Source organism: Melozone crissalis, unplaced genomic scaffold, assembly GCF_028551555.1.
Source record: "Melozone crissalis strain CALT ecotype California unplaced genomic scaffold, PUWL_Pcris_2 ptg000023l_1, whole genome shotgun sequence".
NCBI lineage: Eukaryota > Metazoa > Chordata > Aves > Passeriformes > Passerellidae > Melozone > Melozone crissalis.
This window is the reverse complement of record NW_026535801.1, coordinates 3,649,845-3,669,504: the sequence shown is the minus strand read 5'-3', so window position 1 is coordinate 3,669,504 and position 19,660 is coordinate 3,649,845. Positions and strand designations below refer to the sequence as shown.

At 45.1% G+C, this 19,660-nt stretch overlaps 1 protein-coding gene across 10 annotated transcripts in view; it reads left to right on the top strand.

Annotated features, from left to right (window-relative positions):
- AGAP1 (ArfGAP with GTPase domain, ankyrin repeat and PH domain 1) overlaps nucleotides 1-19,660 on the top strand; it is a 321,395-nt gene that overhangs the window by 208,302 nt on the left and 93,433 nt on the right. For 7 of the 10 annotated variants that reach the window (XM_054277883.1, XM_054277881.1, XM_054277884.1 and 4 more), the window contains one exon: nucleotides 11,878-12,039. The exons of the other annotated variants lie outside the window; for them this stretch is intronic. In XM_054277883.1, coding sequence (XP_054133858.1) covers nucleotides 11,878-12,039 — 162 coding nt within the window. The remainder of the gene's footprint in view (nucleotides 1-11,877; nucleotides 12,040-19,660) is intronic. 10 annotated transcript variants of the gene reach the window in all.

The window sequence follows — 19,660 nt, the reverse complement described above, 5'->3', positions numbered from 1 at the left end:
AATAATGATAATTATCTACCTCATGCTTCATAGGATCAGGCTGGTTTGGGTTGGAAGGGACCTTAAACATCATCTAATTCCAAACCTCAGTCCTTCAAGCCAAGGTGGAATTCCCTGCATTTTTGAGACATTTCCCTTTATTAGGAGAAAACTGAGAAGTTTTTTTTTTTCCTTCCAACTCTGAATGGTGCTGTTTGAGATGGGTTTTTAAAGTGGTGCCACTGAGCAGAAACTCCTGGAGAGCCCAGGCTGGGCCCTGAGGTGTCTGAAGCCGTGATTTCATCAAACCCTTCAGGTTTTGACCTGGCAGAGCTCATAGGAGAAAATTATTTATGGTTGGTGTTGTTTTTTTCCAGTTTTCTGTACAGTTTAGATGACCAGGTGTGGGGTGTGCTTTGGTTTTCACTATATTTCCTAATTTAGGGAAGCAAAGTGCTGGGCTGAGTCAATAAACTGCAGGGAAGACATTTAAATAGATTTCAGCTTTTAACACATTTGAACTCAGTCAAAAATTACTTGATAGCTTCAGAAAAGCAAGTTTCTGGAAACATATTTAGAGACATGTAAGAATTTAAGGTTTGTAGCATGGAATTTACATATTTTGGCATCTTCTTGGTTTGCCAGGTCAGAGGGAAACTTTCCCTGAGAGTTTGCAGCAGGCAGCTCTCACTCTGTGTGTGTGTGTGTCCTGGCCAGCCTGAGGTTTGATCACACAGAAAGAAGTCAATTATGCCAGAAATTCCAAATGCTGGGAAATTCAGGTAGTGAATTTCAAATAACACTGTGGGAATAGTTGGAGCTTCTCTCCTCCCTCTTGGCTTCCTCATCCTCTTGCTTAGAAATACTGAAAGACTTTGCTGCTGTTGATGTCTGGGCAGCAGCTGCTGCTTGTTACTGGCTTAAAAGCAAACATAAAAAGGATTAATCAGTTAATAATTACTAGAAAGAAAGAAAATAAAGAAAAGAAGGGCACTGTCCCAAGCTGTGCCTGCCTTCTTCATCTGAGCTCTGATGAGGTTCTTGGGGCTGAGTTCTGGAGGGGCAGGAGGACCCTGGAATATCTGCGGTTATCTCCCACGCAGCTCAAAACACCTGGGAATCATCCCTTGCAGGCTGTGCTGCTGCCTCAGAGCTTCCCCTCACTTGGTATTGGTGGAAAAGTGGTGTCTTAAGCCTTTGTGGTGCCTTAAAATGGACCACAGGGCTGAGTTTGTCACTTACTGGTTACACTGGGAGGGTTTTGTACACAGCTCTGCCATGTGGAGGAGGCTTGGACCAAACAGGAAAAATCAGCACTTTCTATTTTGATTTTTAGGCCTGTAAATTCACTTTGTTTTCTCTGCTTCACATTACCTCATCCCCAAATGTTAAATGCTGCTTGGCTTGGTTGGTGCCTTCATTTGACACTTAAGCACTGCTTGGAAGATGCCCCTTAAGGATGGATTTCCATGCCAACTTTGCCAAGAAATCCATGGATAAAATGCCCATTCAATTGCCTGTAACTGATATTTTAAGTTCATATTTCAGCAAATAGTTTTCTCTGAGTGTGATTTATTATGATCCAACCACTTTTCTGCTCCCACCACAGTCTGTGAGGCAGCAGAGCAGCTCGAGCTCCTCCTCATCCCCTTCCCTCTCTGAAGCCTTTTTGGACCTCAGTGATGCCTCAGACACCTTGAATTTCCTCCCACCTTGGGTCTTTCCCAAGGTGCTTCCCATAACAGTGCTGTGAGCAGAATAGGGGGAATGAGGCTGATCAGGGCAATATTGGGAATTTGGGAAGTACAAACTCAGTTCCAGTCCTTGAGAGTTTCCATTTCAGAGATGTAAAAAAAAAAGAAAAAAGAAAAATCCCCACCTTTATGAAAATATATGAGTTTTAAAAAGTCTGGATTACTCTTCCCTGCTGGGTTTCCACTGGCACAAGGGCTTGGGAAAAACAAAAAAAACAATTTTCCCTTAACATCAAGTCACAGTCCATTGTCAGAGTCATGGCGGGACAGTGAACAAACTGGAAGTGAAACAGCAGCAGGACAAAGGAATATTTTCTGTGCTGTCAGGAAGCAGGGAAAGGAGTAGAAGGTTGGGCTGCTCCTGCTGTTGCAAAGCCAAGCACCTTGCCTGGAAAAAGGTTTACTTTGATTTGAAATCTGGTCCCTTCTTGGGTTCTTGGAGGTGCAGTGTGGGGTTTATTGTGTAAGAACTGGGATTCTGTGTGGCAGCTTCTCCCAGAAAACACAGAGAGGTGCAGGGTTGTTATTTATGTTGTATAGACTTTAAATAACAGGTTGGTAACTGTGGCTTCAGGGAAGGTGCTCACACTTGTAAGCTAACTTGGTAGGAAACTGAGCTGGGGGAAATGGATGTTTACTGCCTTCAATCCAAAATTATGTCACTTCTGTGGTATTTTCACTCCAAGCTGACAAACAGTGAAATTTAAATTGAATTTACATGGCACTGAGCATCATTCTGTTGATGCAGCTCGGTTGGAAGTCCTTCAGAAAAGGGTAATTCTTGGACTTGCTCAGTTCCAGCTTTCTCCAAGAGCTGGGAGCAGGGCCAGAGTCCTGTCCTGTCCATCTCACTGGCCAGTCTCTCTGCCCTTTAGGAGCTGGCTCAGCCTGGCTTGGGAGCCAGGAGTGGGTCCAGGTTTCATCACTCCTGAATTGGGTTGGATTTGCTGTGCTTGACCTGAAGGTGAACTTATTCCTGAAATCTCTCCCAGGAGTCATTTATTTCTTCTCCTCTCCAAACAACCCAAAGCCCGAGCTGTAGCAAGAGCCGCTGATGTAGAAAGTTCACGACTAAAAATAGCTTATGGTGTAGAGATAAATTGTTTCCTGATTAACACTTCATTTAAATAATTTGGTGCTATTAAATTTCCTTAAAATGGTGAGTGTACAGTATGTGAAGTATCCCAAAATGTGTTAGTGCCTGGGCCATCGTTAAGTGTGCTGAAGGTTGTTATCTGCTAACTGCTTGTGACATTTCAGATGCTGCAGGAATGGCAGCTCCACCTTCTTACCACTGAGAGCTTCCTGTCTGTCATTAATTGTGATCATCTATCAAATCTTTGGTGCTTTTTGCAGGTCATGTAATCATCTTTTTCAACTGGGGGGTCACTGTGAGGATTCAGATGTTACGATCAGGCTGGTGATGAGTAAAAATATTTATCAAGCCAAGAGCTCAGAAGCATGGGCAGTTTTCCCAAAGCCTTGTGGGTGCCTTTGCAAATAAATGCTGGACTGAGCCCTAAAAACTGAATTCCCTGCTTGGAGGTGGCTGAGGTGGCCTGGTGTGGTTGTTGGGAGTTGTCTGTCACTAACTCTGCAGTCGGGTGCAGAACACTTTCTACACTCCAGCTCCAGCACTGGTTTTATGCACTTGCCACAGATCACAAATGCAAGTTTGGGACTTCGTTTTGTCATCAATCACCCCAGTCAATTTTCCATCTGGGTGGCTCTGCTGTTGGCTCAGTGATATACAGCTGCAGCAACGGGAAGGAGAAGTTGGCAGTTTGCTCGTTTCAGAGGAAAAAAGCCCAATTTCAAGTGCATCCGAGATTTCCCTTTCATCCCACTAGAGGGGGATCCCTCAAGGTCATTTTCTCTGCTTCCTCTGGACTGGGATTTGCCCTTTCCACAACTACAGAAATACAAACTTTCATTTAGTTAGTATGCTATATCCCTTAATAATGGGAGAAAAGGAGCAGGGCACATGTTAGCAATAATGAAATAAATATTGGATAAAATTAACTGCATTAGTTAAATATTGAGGAAAATTAGTGTGCTGAGACTTTTCTCTTTAGGGATAAAAAATGGGAAAAAGGAGCTATGTGAGGATCCTTTCTGGAGGTGGGCAAACTCCTGATGCTGCTGAGGTGGATGAAGGGTGGGGATGTGTCCCAGAGCTTCAGGGAGGTGACTGGAGCCTGCAGGCAGTGCCTCTTTCCCTCTGGATGATTTTCATGGCTCTGTGACCATATAAAATCCCAGATCTGCCCTGTGCACCCGATGCCATCCCAGTGTCCTGAGGGTCACAGGGAGCAGCATGAGCTGGTTGGGTGTTCAGACCTTGGCAAGTGATGAGTAAAAAGAGGTGATGTCTGTGCTGTTCCCCCAGTGATTTGAAGGTATTAAAGCCATCGGGAGGGTTGAAGCTGATTTACCAAACGGGGGAGGAAAAAAAAAATAAATTCACAAATGTGTTTGGAGTATTGAACTGCCGTTGACATCTAAAGTCCCAACCATGCTGTTTTCCTCCACACTCCAGCAATCAGGACATCCAGCAAACCCATAAAAAACCAAACTAATAGCATGAATATTCAGTGACCTAGAATACTAATTATTGTCATGAATATTAATGTGATCGGACTTGCTTTTTCCTCTTCTCTTTCTCTCTGGCTCGGGTTTGTTTTTTTTTCTTTTTTTTCCCCTCTATTTTTTTTTTTTAATTTTTTTTTTTTTTTCCACTCAGCCGGCTCTAAAGATGGACCATAATGAGAGCATTTAAGAGAGAGAGCGCTCTCCGGCGTGACAGGGACCGGGGTAATAAGGAGAGCTTGATTAACGTGGTGCACTTGGGGGAGAGATGAGAAGATTCACGTGGGCCTGTTGTGGGGGAGGCAATGAGGCACCGGCGGCTGTGTTGCTGCTCCCTCAGATTAATGAGGCCTAAGAGTGCATTAGGAACAGTGACAAAGGTTTGATCTAATGGGCTCAGTCATTTTTCCTTTGAGTGACAGACGCACAGAAGTAATTGGCTGTGCAGAATGGCAGCTCATTGGCAGTACTTAAGGATACATTATCCCCGTTGTGTGGCCCGCAGAGGCTGTTTATCAAAACTGCTCACACTGCAGACATGCATTCACTTAGCTGCTGTTACAGTGGCAAGAGCTATTAAAAAGAGGGGGGAGAGAAAAAAAAAAAAAAAAAGGGAAAAAGTCATCTCGCGTTGGTATCTATTGTCTCTTTTGCGAAAATAAAGTTTCTTTGTTCTGTTTCCCGGGGAGGCGGTGAATGCCAGCAGTGGGCCCTCCCCAGCCCTCCCCAGCCCGGGAGGCTCTGGCAGGGCTTGGGGAGGGCTGCAGCCCGTGGGAAGCTCCCAAAGTTAGATCCAGCCCACAGGTAGGACCTGCCACCCCCTCTCCAGCCCCGTCATTGATCATTTCCACAGACAGTCGAAGGGATTGGGGAGCATTTTACATCCTTTGCCTCAGGGCCTGCACATGCTCTGCTGTACCTGCCTCAGAATGGTTTGGATCTCTGCTGTTATTTTTCACAAAGTTAAATCCACTGCTCCTGTCGGGATTCAGCCAAATAAGAGCAACAAAAAGCAGTTTTTGCCAGCAAAGCACTCACTTCTGGGTCTTAAAGCTGCCGTCCCTGAACAAGCAGGTAGCCTCAACCAGGATGTCAAGCATATCTTATTTATTACTGTTATTTGTTAAAACTACAGAAAAATAATAATAATCTGCCTGCCAGGGAAGGAAAGCAGCCTTTGATCCCAGCAGAATAAATAGTGGGGGATCTCGAGCAGAAGCCCGCGGTGAAGATCTTGGGTTTAACTTTCTTTTAGAAGAGATGTCTCCTCTGATGACTTAATTTTCCTCCACACTTGCTGTGTTGCTTTGGCATGCTCTGAGAATAATAGCTTTCCTCGTTATACTCCCAGCACCACGTCCTTCACTGCCAGGATATTTCTTGGCACTGCCTTGTTTGTTCATTAGTGCTGACCCCACTCGGTCTGTGTGCTGCTGATCGAGCCAGTCCGGCAGGGATGGACGTGGAAGGGCTTCCTCTAGGAGGAATAGCTGCTTGTCTTTAGGAATCCTGTTGAGTAAATAAATGCTTCTGGAAGAAAGAAGTCTTAAAACTAAGTTAAACTCATGAGCAAGTTTGCTGCTGCAGTGCTGAAAGTGATTGTCAGCGTGTTGGGGGAGAGTTGCAGTGCTGGAACCAGCGTGGTTTGGAAAGATTTTTGTCACAGAGTCACAGTGGTTTGGGCTGGAAGGGACCTGAAGAATCATCTGTGTCCAACCCTGCCCCTCACTCCTCCTTATTTCATGTGTGAGGAGCCTCAGGTAATTTCAGGTGCCTGATGAAGCAGGGCAGGGACCTTGTGCTGCTTGCACTCTTCCGTCGGGATAGAACAGAATCCATGGCAGTACTTGAGGAAATTCCACCCCCCTGAAGAACCTGGCTATGAAATTTAGAGCTCTTCAGGTCCCACAGTCTCCTGAGAACACAGCCAGACAGCTGGGCAATGCCTCCCTTCCCAGTGTGGGGCTCTCCTCAGTGGGAGAGGCAAGGAGATGTTTGCTCAGGTTTCAGTGCAGCATACAATCTCCAAAGTGGGCACAGGATGCACCTGGAAAAGGTGGGTGCTGAGGCAGCAAACTAATGGAACCCAGGAGAGCATCCCCAAATATTCCTGGTAGGTGAGGGAGAGGCAGGAAGCACAGCTGGGATGGTCAGACACTTCCCAGGAAAGGTTTGCCCACCACTGGAAAGGTTTCTGCTCAGCTCTGGGAATTCATTCTGGGCATGGTGCAGAGCTGAGGGCGGGAAGGGAATGCTGGGATGGTGACACACTTCCCAGGAAAGGTTTGCCCACCACTGGAAAGGTTTCTGCTCAGCTCTGGGAATTCATTCTGGGTGTGCTGCAGAGCTGAGGGTGGGAAGGGAATGCTTCCCATCTTTCTGCAGCCAGCAGTGGGGCTTCTCCCTTTCCACCCTGAGGAGACTCCAGGGAGCAGTGTGGGTTTGGAAGGGGCATCCACAGCCAATCTAACCTACTTGAGAGTGCCTGGTGCTGAATTAGAGGGCATTTCAAGAATAGGCAGAATTCCTGCAACACAAATTGACCCAACATGATTTGAAACAATTAACCCTCTGATATCAAGAGTCAGGATTTCCTGACCCACAACTCTAATGTATTTTTCATTAGTTCTAACAGCTGGTGAGCGCAGCCCTCTGGCCTTAAGAGGTTTATTTCCTTCTCTTTCTCTTTTTTTTCTGGAAGAGAAACTCGTCATGAGCTCGAGGAGCTTGGCACAAATGAAACATGGTGAAAGCAGAGCAGTAGGGCTGCAGTTTATGTGATTCAGTCTTTCTGTGCAGCCCCCTGCGAGTCTCACACGCTGCTGCCTCATGGAAAAATACAGTTCTGCTTCACAACTCCTGCTCTGGCTGCTCATCTCATCAATCCAGGAGTGTATTAGTTGCACTTGTGAATGTAACTTCTGGTAGCTGATTTGTTTGGAGGAAATGTGTCTGCAGCAGGGAATGGAAATAATTTGTGCCCAGTATCTTGTGTCTCACTTCTCAGGGTCTGCTTGTGAATTGTATTCCTTCTGCATTTGGGATTAGTGGGTGGTGTAGTTGGTGAAGGCTTCAACTGATGTGTCTGTTCCACTAACCTGTGATGATTCACAGGATTATTAACTTAAAAACCATCAAATGTGGGATTGCAGACATGCTGTCCCTCATACTGTTCCATTACAGGAGCAAACAAGACCAAAACCATGAGTGCTTTATTTTTTGTTGGACAAGTCACTCCACATATGTAACCCAGCATTTATATTAACCTTAAGTGCATATTTTAATCCCATTTTTACAATAGACCTTTTGGCTTTTACCTGTTAGACTCACACTGTTCACATCTTGTCAAGCCCCCTGATTGGGTGGATCCTGGTTATTTGAATTTCATTTCTAAGTCTTGCATTTCTGCTCTTGTTCTCCTTGTGCCCCCATGTGTGTTTCCCTCAGCTTCTCCACTCTCCTTGCCTTCGTTCCTCGTGCTCTTTGCAGCATTTTACACTGAATAAATGGGCATTTAAATGGGATTTCGTGTGAGCACGCTCGCTTTTCTTAGGGACTGCTCTGCTGAGCAGTGGCCAAACCTGGAAATTACCTTGAATCTTAATTTGGATGGGTTTTGTGGGGCTTAATTGTTTGAACGTTTTGTAAGCGCGGCCGTAACGGGGTGTTTTATAACATCAGAAAAGATAGTTTTAATAAAGCTGTCTAGAGCTAGAAAGAGGAACTCTTTCTTTGATGCTCCTTTGGTAGATGAAAACATTTTTGTTCAATAGGAGACCAGCATCTTTTTTTTTGCTCATTTGAGACAAGTTCTGGCAACATACTGATATTCATTCAAATATAAATGCCATATTCCCTTTGAAATGCAAATTGTTTAAAGAAAAATAGCATATGGTAGAGGTAAGTACCTTTTCAAATCAGCTCCCACACTTTAGGGATGTGAGTACAGCTAAAATTATTCTTTGGAAAGAATCTGGAGCCTTTGACACATTGAAGCTTGAACTAATCAAGGCTTCCCAGTAAGCATATACACATATCCATATCAAGGAAACAGTGCTGAGAATACATGGATTAGCATAGTAATTTAACTGCCCCCTGCTAATCAACTTAAGCTACCAGCTGATGCATGCAGGATGCATTTGAAGAGGCAACTCTTTCACAGCTCCAGCCTGGGCCAGGTAGCAGAGCAGGAGCCTGGGGTCGGTGTGGAGATGGGAATCTGTCCTTGGCTGGGGGACAAGGGGTGCAGGATGTAAAGGCTGACCCAACACACAGGCTTTGCTGGTCATGGATCAGGGAATCACAGAATGGTCTGGGCTGGAAGGACCCTTAAACCTCATCTGGTCCAATGCCCTGCCCTGGGTAGGGACATCTGCAGCATTTCCACTGATGCTGCTGGCCTCCTCTTCTTCACTGTCTCCTGCTTGGCTGCTGAAAGGCTGAACTGGTCTTAATTCTGTCAAGGATTTATCCCTGAGGAAAATTAAAGGAGTTTTGCCGGGTCTGGTTTGGGGTTTGCCCATTGTAGACGGGAAGAGCTGTGGGACTCTGTTGGAGAAGCTCTGGCCAGAGCAGCAGTCCTTGTTTTGGGGTGGCAGCTTTAGTGCCTGGTGTGGGGTTCATGTCGTGCAGTTGGACTGAGAAGTGGGAAAATCAGAGCTGGATTGGGAAATAATGATTTAAATAACAAGTGTTTTAAATAACAAGTTTGTGCTAGAGCTGAGCATATCAAGGAGGGGAACAGGAAAGGAAAGGAAAGGCACGCTATTTTCTGTAGCCTGGCACTTCTGATGTCAGCTCAGGGATGCTGGCCTGATGGTCTGATATGCCGTGAAAATACACACCTTGCAGCACCTGAACAAAGTGGGATTTAATCCTGAATAAATATTACCATAAAAGTTGCAGGATAAAGGTTCCCAGGCTGTGGCAGTAGGAAAGAGGGAGCTGGGCTGGGTTCATCAGAGTTCATTCAAGTGTCACATGAATGCACTTGGCACCTGTTTTGTGCTAGCAACCTTTGAGAGAGGTGCAGTGGAAGAAAAATTCTGCTTTGGTTCCCAGAACAAGTCACTTCTGAACAGGTTCATGTCACAGTGTGGGGCTGGAGCTGCCTCAGATGGCATTGAGGGGAGAGGAGAGCTCTTGGTGCTGGCACGATGGCACAGAAACCTTGATGGCCTCTTCTCAAGGTGTTGGTTTTGCATCATTGTCAGAAGGCGACGGGACACTCGTGTTCAAAGGCTTGTGGGTTAGGTAGGAGATGTCAGCACAAAAATATCACTGCTTGTGTTGTGTCTGTGCTGGCCTCAATCTCAAGTTGGTAGAACCCACTTAATCTCAAACTCTTGTCACTCACTCACATCAGCCATTCCCTTTGATTTGGTGGATCATCAAAACAATTTATTAATATTCATCATTTTTCTGGACTGTGAAATGCAGAGGAAAAGAGGATTTCACAGCGAGCATCAAAGAAGCTGATTTGGAAGGAGAGATTTCTTTTAAGGCAGCCAAAATACAACTTTGGTCAGCTCATGTTTTCATTTCCTGTTGTGGTTTTAAAATACTGAATTGCAGTTTAGTCCTCTGCTCTGTAGTCTCATGCCTTGGGAGGTCCCAACAAGGTTCCAAAACCCACCTTAGACTTTGCATAAAGAAACAAATGAGTTTTCCTGTCTATAAATTTCATATCTGCAAAGCAGGAATTGCCAGGCAGATTCTGGAGGGCTGAGTAAGTTCATTGAAGACACAGATACTGTGATGGATCTGTGCTAAGGACTAAAGAGGAGATTTTGTCTTGGGAAAGGGGAGGGGAGAAAGGGACAATTATGCCAACTCTAATAAACACAAAGTAGTTCACTAAGCTGTGCTGTCTTCCCAAAGGCTGCTCTGGGAAAAGACATAATGATAGAACTGGGAGTCAGGAGATCTGGGTTTTATTTTCAAGTCTGCCACAATCTTCCTTTGTGGCCCTGGGTCATTTAACCTCTGAAAAATGGGGGAAATGATAGCAGATAATTAACAACCTCACAGGAGCATTGAAAATTAATTCATTAATTTTTCTGAACTCATCAGTAGAAGGTGCAATGGAAATGCAAAGTGTGAGGGTGCGTTGTAACACTGCGTCTGTTCCCTTCCCTTTGCATGTGTTTTTTAAGAGTGTTCTTCAATCCAGGGAGGACCTGTGGGGCACCTTTAGAGAGCCTGTCACAAGGAATGAAACTGTAAATTCTTTGTGGCTTTATGATATGCAAGGCCTGTGGCTAGGGATGGAGTAAAATGTGCTCAGAACCCAAAACAGTGGAGCAGGTTTTGGCCCATAGCAAGTTGTGAGTAAGACCATCAGAAACCTGAGTTTCTGGAAAGGTTTTAATTGTTTCTGCTCTAAAATGTATTCAACCAGATCCCACTTGTCCTGTTTTATGGTGAGAAACCCGTCCCTGTCACTCCCCCTTGCACACAGCTCCCAGCATTTTAATGTCCCAGGCCTCAGTGATTGTGAAAATACAGAAGTGTTTGCTGGGTAAAGGCTGTTCTTTGTGTGTCCCCTTTTGTGTCACATTCCAGGGACCATTCCCAGGAATGATACTTGCAGTCAGTCCAGAGTTCTGCTTTGTGTCACAATGTTGTTTTAAGATTAAATGCCCAAGAATTTTTTTTTTTTCCCCCCCTTGGTCTCTCACTGCTGCCAGTCCTTTGCTCCCCATCAGTGTGTTCTTGGGGCTCTGCCTGTGTCAGGTATTATTTAGAGGCAAATTGTTTTAAACTCTTGGAGTTGGCTCAGTTGTAGAAACAGTGGCTTTTAGGAATAAACTTGATATGAATATGAATGATGCAGCATTCATATTCTCTGATAATATCCCTTTGCCCAGGATTGTTCTCCTGGGAAGCTGAGAAGCCTTAGAGAAAAGGAAAACAATTCTTATCTCATTTGTTTCTCCTGTGCTGTGCTCATGTGGAATGTGTTTGGAGATTGTTCACCCACAGGTGATTGTTCCATTGGGTTCTGCTGTGAGTTGTTTTGGCTCTTTGGCCAGTCAGGGCCAAGCTGTGTCAGACTGTGGAGAGAGTCAGGAGTTTTCATTGTTATCTTTTTAGCATTGTGTCCTTTCTGTATTCTTTAGTACAGTATATCATTCTTTAATATAATATAGTATGATAAGGTACTAAATTAGTTTTCTGAGAACGTGGAGTCAGTTTCATCATTCCTGCCTTCATTGGGGCATTCCCAGCAAATACAATAAAATTGATTTTCTGTGCCCAGTCTAACAAGCAGAGAAGCTGCAGAGACAATGCTTGGTAGCAGAGTGGTGGAAGACCATGTTTCCCAGAAGGTGAATGAACAGAATGAGGTGATAGCATGAAAAACTTGGCTTTTTTGGTCTTCTTAGCTGGATTGGAGCTGGTCTCAGGACCGTCAGCTCCGGCACTACAGGGAGGGTCATTGTGTGGGTGAAGTAACCCCTTCTTTCTGCTCATTAAGCACCCCCCATCCATCCTGACACAAAATCCCTCCTGTACTCTCTATTGACACAATTTATTTTCCCTTTGTGCCTAGGGAACGTGACTACTAGCACATCTGTGTCTCAGATGGCCAGTGGGATCAGTCTGGTGTCCTTCAACAGCCGCCCGGACGGTTTGCACCAGCGCTCCTACTCGGTCTCCAGTGCAGATCAGTGGAGTGAGGCCACAGTCATTGCCAACTCTGGCATTAGCAGTGGTAAGAAACCTGCAGCTTGGGGGGTTCATGTGCCTTGGGGTGAAGGGGGACTCTGGTGCTCTTGGTTTTTTCCAAAAGGGAAAAAAAAGGGAATGAAGTGATGCCCACCACGTTGTGGTGTTGGGTGCTGAACTGGCAGAGTCTGAGGGGGAAATTGGAATTAGAAAGAAGGGAATGGATTAACTTTAACTTTTTTTTGTGTGACAGGGCAAGGGGGAATGGCTTTAAATGGAAAGAGAGGTGGTTTAGCTTGGATATTAGGGAGCAGTCCTTCCCTGAGAGGATGGTGGCACTAGCAGTGGTAAGAAACCTGGAGCTTTGGGGGTCCCACGTGCCTTGGGGTGAAAGGGGACTCCGGTGCTCTTGGCTTTTTCCAAAAGGGCAAAAAAAGGGAATGAAATGGTGCCCACACCATTGTGGTGTTGGGTGCTGAACTGGCAGAGTCTGAGGGGGAAATTGGAATTAGAAAGAAAGGAATGGATTAACTTTAAATATTGAATTTTTTGTGTGACAGGGCAAGGGGGAATGGCTTTAAACGGAAAGAGAGGAGGTTTAGCTTGGATATTAGGGAGCAGTCCTCCCCTGAGAGGATGGTGGCACTAGCAGTAGTAAGAAACCTGGAGCTTTGTGGGGGTGAAGGGGGACTTTGGTGCTCTTTGTTTTTTTCAAAAGGGAAAAAAAGGAAACAAAATGGTACCACCCCATTGTGGTGTTGGGTGCTGGACTTGCAGAGGGAAAAATTGGAATTACAAAGAAGGGGAATGGATTAACTTTGACTTTTGTGTGACAGGGCAAGGGGGAATGGCTTTAAATGGAAAGAGAGGAGGTTTAGCTTGGCTGTTAGGGAGAAATCCTTCCTTGATAGGATGGTGGCATTAGCAGTGGTAAGAAACCTGCAGCTTTCAGGGGTTCATGTGCCTTGGGATGAAGGGGGACTTTGGTGCTCTTGGTTTTTTCCAAAAGGGGAAAAAAAAGGAAACAAAATGGTGCCCACCCCATTGTGCTGTTGGGTACTGAACTTGCAGAGGGAAAAATTGGAATTAGAAAGAAGGGGAATGGATTAACTTTAAACGTTAATTTTTTTTAATGTGGCGAGGGGAAATGGCTTTAAACAGAAAGAGAGGAGGTTTAGCTTGGCTATTAGGGAGCAGTCCTTCCCTGAGAGGATGGTGAGGCCCTGCAGAGGTTGCCCAGAGAAGCTGTGGCTGCCCTGGGAGTGTCCAAGGCCAGGCTGGATGGGACTTGGAGCAGCCTGAGAGAATTCTGCTGTACTCTTTTCAACATTAAGGTGCAATAATGTAGTTGCAATACTGCTTAATTTTAATTTCAGGTACATAATCATAGGATCCCAGAATGGTCTGGGTTGGAAGGGACCTTCAAACCCATCTTCCCTGCCATGGGCAGGGACACTTTCCACTATCCCAGGCTGCTCCAAGCCCCATCCAGCCTGGCCCTGGACACTCCCAGGGATGGAGCAGCCACATAATTAATGTGTGTTGTTTGCTTGAAACTCAGATTCCTTGCCCTGTGTGATGGATATTAGCAGTAAATGACCCTCCAGATCCTCTCCTCAGCGTGTCCTTTCTCTGCTGTGCTCCTGCTCCACACTCTTAGTGTTTCCTCTGTGGAGCATTGAACAGCATTAAAAGGAGCAGGCACTATTCCTGGTGGTGTTTTGGAATTATTAGGTTGTAGCAATAATTGTTTTTAAAGGGTAGATGTGATGTTTGCTACCAGACCAGGGTGAACAGGTCAGGAGAAAGGGGAGGAATGCTGTTTCTGATGGCTGCCCCTAAAATGGGAGCAGTGAGGGGAATATGGGAACTGTTTCACATGTCCCACATATATCTCTGTGTCTATAGAGGATCTGAACCTGAGTATAGCCCTGAGAGCATCTCTGGGCAGGTTTTTAGTGCCGCCTTAGGAGAACAGAGGGTTTAAAACCATGACCACCGTGTTTCAGAGTGACATTAACTATCAAATTCACACTTAGCACAGCACAGACCTTTTCCTGGAGCTGCAAACATGGGGGCAGCACCTCCAGGAGAATTGGCATTAAAATGCTCCAGATGTTGCCTGAGAGTTTTCTGAGTGAGCCTTGCAGGAAGGCAGGGGTGTTATGAAGCAGCACAGTGAAACAGATGCTCCAGCCCTGTTCTGCTCTGTGTCCCCCCAGCTCACCCACTCGTGGTGAAGCTTTAGGGGAGGCAGCATTGCCCTGCATGGATGCCGAGCTGGTTTCCATCTTTAAATCATACATTTTCTGCCTCCTTTTCCTGAATTGCTTGGTCATTTCAATCCACCCCAGCTCCACCTCCCTTCTGGAAGGTTAGACCAAAGTTTGGGCTTTTTGTGCCTTTTGTCCTGTGGCTTTTCTAAGGCAAGATGAGGACTGTTGGGTGCTGGCTGTAGGGGAAAGCAGGGGCTGTAGGCTGCAGTGCTGTGCACCCTGACACTCCTGCAGGCAGGTGAGTAGGTGCCATCCCTGTGCCACATGTCCCAAGTGAGGCTGCAGGGGAGAAAAACCTCCAAAATTCAGTGAACTCCTACCCTGGAGTGGAAATAGAATCTTAAAAATGAGAAATATCCCCTGAATTCCTGCCTTTGCCATCCCCTTGACTTCACAATGCTGGGGTTGCTGGACTTGCCTTTTGCTCCTGCTGCTGATCCTGAGCTGGTTTGCAATTCCTGGTGAAGGGAACCTGTTCTCCCACCCCAGCCCTGCGCTCTCCCATATGTGCAGTACCTGTTTCTGACTTGACATTCATGTGGGATTACTTCTGGCTCAGAAGAGATGACAGCCAGAATTACCTATGAAATACTTATTTTGAAATTGCACGTGACTGCTGGGTGCTTCTGAAGAAGCATACCTCAAATAATTTCTTGCAGAGGTTCTAATATTTAAAATATTTTTTGAGGGGTTGTTTTTTTATAAATATGGAGGGAAAACTGGATTAAAAACGAGTTTTAGGCAGCAGACTCAGAAGTATCGCACAAAAACTCCTACAAAACCTCAAGAATAATTGATTGCTCTGAGTGTATCATCTTCGGGTAAGCTCAGAGATGTGGCCTTTATGTTGGCAAGTTGACGCATGAAAAACCCTTTTTAATTTCTGGGGGTTTTTTCTCCATTAAAAGATTTTTGAATTTTAGTCATAAAAAGCTAATACTGTGAAAGCAGCAGGTATGGCAAGAAGCTAAGCATCTTTTGGAATTCAAATGCCAATGTACTGGAGAATATGCCTGCTTATTGTCACGTGGTTTTATTGTAGACAAAATAACATATTGGGATTCAATTTTTCTCTGCACCTTTTTTTCACATTAAATTAATACTTTGTGTGGCTCCAGAGAACTTTTCAAAGTCTTCCAAACCAGACCTTTGGTTTCCTGGGGCTTCTGTCTTTCAAGCAGCTGTGAACATCTCCTAATTAGATAAATTACTTTGTAGTGGGCAGAGCCACAAAACAGGAGGTGCTGGTTAAATTAAAGGGGAAAAATAGAAAAATCCATTCTCTGAAATGGAATGCCCCACTGCTTTATGACTATTACTGTTGTAAGGTTTTACATTTAAGTACCTGAGGTTTAAAATTAAATGTCTAATATAATTTGGTGCTGGTAACATGAAGCCTGTGCCTGCCCTGGGAGAAAATCTCGACAGCTTAGTTTGGTGTTTCAAATTGCTGCGTGCTGGATAGTGAGCAGCTCGTGCTGCTGGCTCACTATTTAGCTCACTCCCACCTGCTGTTCAGCATCATTTCCAATGCAGGAACATATTTGCCTTAAAAACTCCCCAAATTTCAAAAGGCTGTTCCAGCAGCACATGAAAAATTAATTCTTTTTGCCTTTTTTCATCTTTTTTATTTTTTTTTTTCCTTCCCCCTTCTCCTCCATGCTCTTGTAAGTGCTTGACAGAAGTAATTTTAGCAGCAAGAGAGAATAAAAACTGGGGGCAGTAAATCCCTGTCCAGGAACCTCTTGTGTAGATTCTTTATGGAGCCAGAATTGATCTGCATGTCAGATCCTGATGTAGTTTCAACTGTTTATCACCCTAATGGTGGTAGAGAGACCATGAACATCAACTTATAATCCCCCATGAAAGAAATTGGTGTTTGCAGTCAATGAAGGAGCAGCTCAGCTTTATTGATAGATTTGGAACAATTACTGCTGCTCCAGCTATTGGCCCAGAGGTTTTCCTGGATCCCACTGGAAGCCTGCGATGTTTTTTCCTCTGATAAATCTCCTCCTTGATGTTTTGTTGGTTTTTTTTTTTCCTTTTATCACCCAGAATTATCTGTGATTGCTCATTGCTGGGGCACAGGAGGGTTTCTGCTCTCAGGAGAGATATTTTTGACCCATTTGGGTGTTAAAGTTCTGCTCTGGATTGTTCATCCCACAATTCCTCCTCTGTAAATCCAGCTGTTATTTGCATAAAATCACAACTTGGAAAATTGTGATTTTTACTTGGAAAAACCCTCAAATATCATCAAGTCCAACCCTTAACCCAGCACTGCCAAGCCCACCACTAATCCTTGTCCCTAAGTGCCAAATCCAAACATTCTTTGAACACTTCCAGGGATGATGGAAGTGTTCCACCCTTTCCCTGGGCACCCTGTGCCAGTGAGGAAATTTTCCTGCCAGGAGGGGAGCCAGGAACAGGGAGGAGCAGAGGGAACGGCCTCAGGCTGGGCTGGGGAGGCTCAGGTTGGACATCAGCAGGAATTTCCCCATGGAAAGGGTGCTCAGGGCTTGGAACTGCCCAGGGAGGTTTGGATCCCCATCCCTGAAGGTGTCCAAGGACCTCCTGGATGTGGCACTCAGAGCTTTGGGCTGGGGACGGTGACAGGTTGGACTCTGTGGTCTTGGAAGGCTTTTCTAATTCCATGATTTTAGTGGTGCTGATGTCCCTAAAGAGCTGTGTCTGTGTGCTCTCCAGTCTTCACAGTTTGTGCATCTCTGAGGAACCCGACAGACAGACAGACCCCCCATTTGCCATCAGAAGTTTTTGTGGTGCCTTGCAAAAGTGAGGTTTGTGAGCCATCACTCTGAGAAGACCAAGGATGTCATTTCCCACCTGGGGATGAAGCAGCAGCTTGCCTCATTCTCTGTTTCAATGTCCTGCTTTATCATTTGGCTTCTGTGCCCCGAGACCATCAGAGGCAAGGATTCAGCATCCAGCTCTCCTGACAGAGCCCTGCAAACAGCACTCTGCATGGGACAGGGATTTCTGCTCCCTGCACTTGTAAATTGTCATTTGAATTCCAGCATGATGTAAAATTCTGCAGTAAATCAAATATCTGTTTAAATATCATCCACTTAGGCTTTATCACTGTACAATTGCTTGTACGGGCCATTTGAGCTGGGCTGTAATTTATGGCAGTTGTAATACCTGGTGTCTTCTGAGTTCCTCACAGTTTGGTCTTAGGGTTTATTAATGTAAAATTGAGTTCTCACTGTGCCATGGGGTGTGAGAGGTCGCTGGAGTGTTGATATTAATGCAGACCTTGCAACTTGCCTTCCTTGTCTGATCCTAAGTGCTGGGAATGATTAAATGATGGAGCCTTCTGCTCTGCCTTGGGAGAGGAAATGGTTCAACCTGACATCAGAAAATGCCATTTAGAGCTCTTGGAATTCCATAGGCAAGCCCTTGACCAGGATCAATTATACAATTTCAAATAGATTTGTAGAATTTTGGAATTGTTTTTGGTTGGTGTATACAGACGGTGTGGGTCAGAAGAGCTTTTTCCTCTTTTTAAAATATGGAAATTGTTACTGAAAAGCAAATACAGATTTATTTTCTCCTTTTTTTTTCCTAGCTGCTTTAGAGCTACTCTGGGATTTTCTGTAGTTCTTACTACTTAATATAATAAAATTCACCATGCATAATATGTACACATAGTTTACATTATTTTACACAAGACAGGAAAGGGAACATTCTTCTCCTTTTCATACCTTTTTGTGATCCACAGATTGCTTTTGGCAAAATGTTTCCAGAGGGAAACTATTGCAGTTGAGCAGGGTAAACTCTGCTAGCAGCAACTTATTATTTCCTTTGTTTTCTCAGCATACCTTGAGGAAACTTGGCTTGTAAAGCACTATTTTCTAACAATCTCTGCAAAGCCATCCCCTTTCAGCATGAGGTTGTGTGCTGAGAAACTTCCAGTATTTAAATTTACCTGGCATTCTTGACAAGCTCTCACCTGAAATAGCCCAGTCAGCCAGAAATATGAAAAAACTCTGTGTAGCAGAGGCAACTGGTAATTTTTTGGATTTGCTGATCCTGCAGGACTTGAGGTTTCAAACTGGTTTTAATTCAGGCAGGGGACGATGGAGTTTTGCAACCTGTGGTTCCCCAAAGTAAGGCAAGGCCTGGAGGGCAGTGCTGATAAATAAATGCTCTGGAAAGGGGCTGGTGCTGCCTGCCTGGGGTTTTTGGGAATGTGTTACCCTCTGGAAGCAGCAGCACCCAGTGCTCACCCCTCCAGTTCTGCAGCCATGGGGAATCTCAGCTCAGTGGGAAACCCTGGGGGCACCATCCCTGGAAGTGTTGAAAACTCTGTGGCACTTAGGAACCTGTGCTGGATCAGGGGCTGGACCCAGGGGTCTCAGAGGGCTTTTCCACCTTGAATGATGCTGTGGGGCTGTGCCTCTCTCAGAGGGCTTTTCCACCCCAAACCATGCTGTGGGGCTGTGCCTCTCTCCTGCCCACCCAGGCCATGGTGGCAGCTCGGTGACACCAAGCTGGAGATGAGCTGTTGCCATCTGGGCCTGGTGTCCAGCAGAGAGGTGGCATCAAAGAGTGAAAGGTGTGGAAGCAGCTCTTCCCTTTGTGTCTCTGGCGGCACCAAGAGCGCCCTGAGGTTTGAACTCTGCCATGATGTTGGTTTAGGGAGGACTTTGGGCATTTCTGCACAGCTTGGCTGAGTTTCAGCAGCTCCTCTGTTTATCCAGTGCTGCTGCTTAAATCCTTTTTGCAATTTTCCATCTGCTTTTCTTGTTGAAGATCTTCTTTTTTCTGCTCTCCCCCTCATTAAAACACAAAGAATTGTTGCATTCAGCAATTAAATCCTGCTCTTGATTCCAAGACACATGAGTTTGCATCCTCAGGTAATTTGGCATTGGCAACCTGATGCTGATCTTAATGTTGCTCACAGCCCGGAGTGCCAAATGTCTGTCAGTAAATTGTTCGTGGGACTAAATGAACTTCTTGACTGAACTATAAAGCTCTGGGTTTTTCCAGCATTTACTCATGGATGTTTAAATACAGATTTTGGATTTACACTGAGATAAAAATGCAAGTAGCATGTTCTTTATAACAGGGGGAAAAGGTGATTTATTCCGGGTTACTGATGTTGATTTCTGGTTTGATTATCTGGCAGTGTTCAGTAAATCAGTGCTTTTTCTGCCTGTTGTCACACCTTCTCTATTATCCCCACTCAGGATTAAAAAAGAGGGAAAAGCCCTCAAGAAAAAGCACTTTACTTTTATTCCTGGAGTTTAGGCTTTAACCTGACAGAATAGTGAGGAGAGTGAATGTTGTCTTCATCAGCTCTTCAAGCTCCTGTCCAAGAAAGACTTCCCAAAGTCAGGGCTTCTCCAGGAAGGCAGCTGGATACCCAGCATG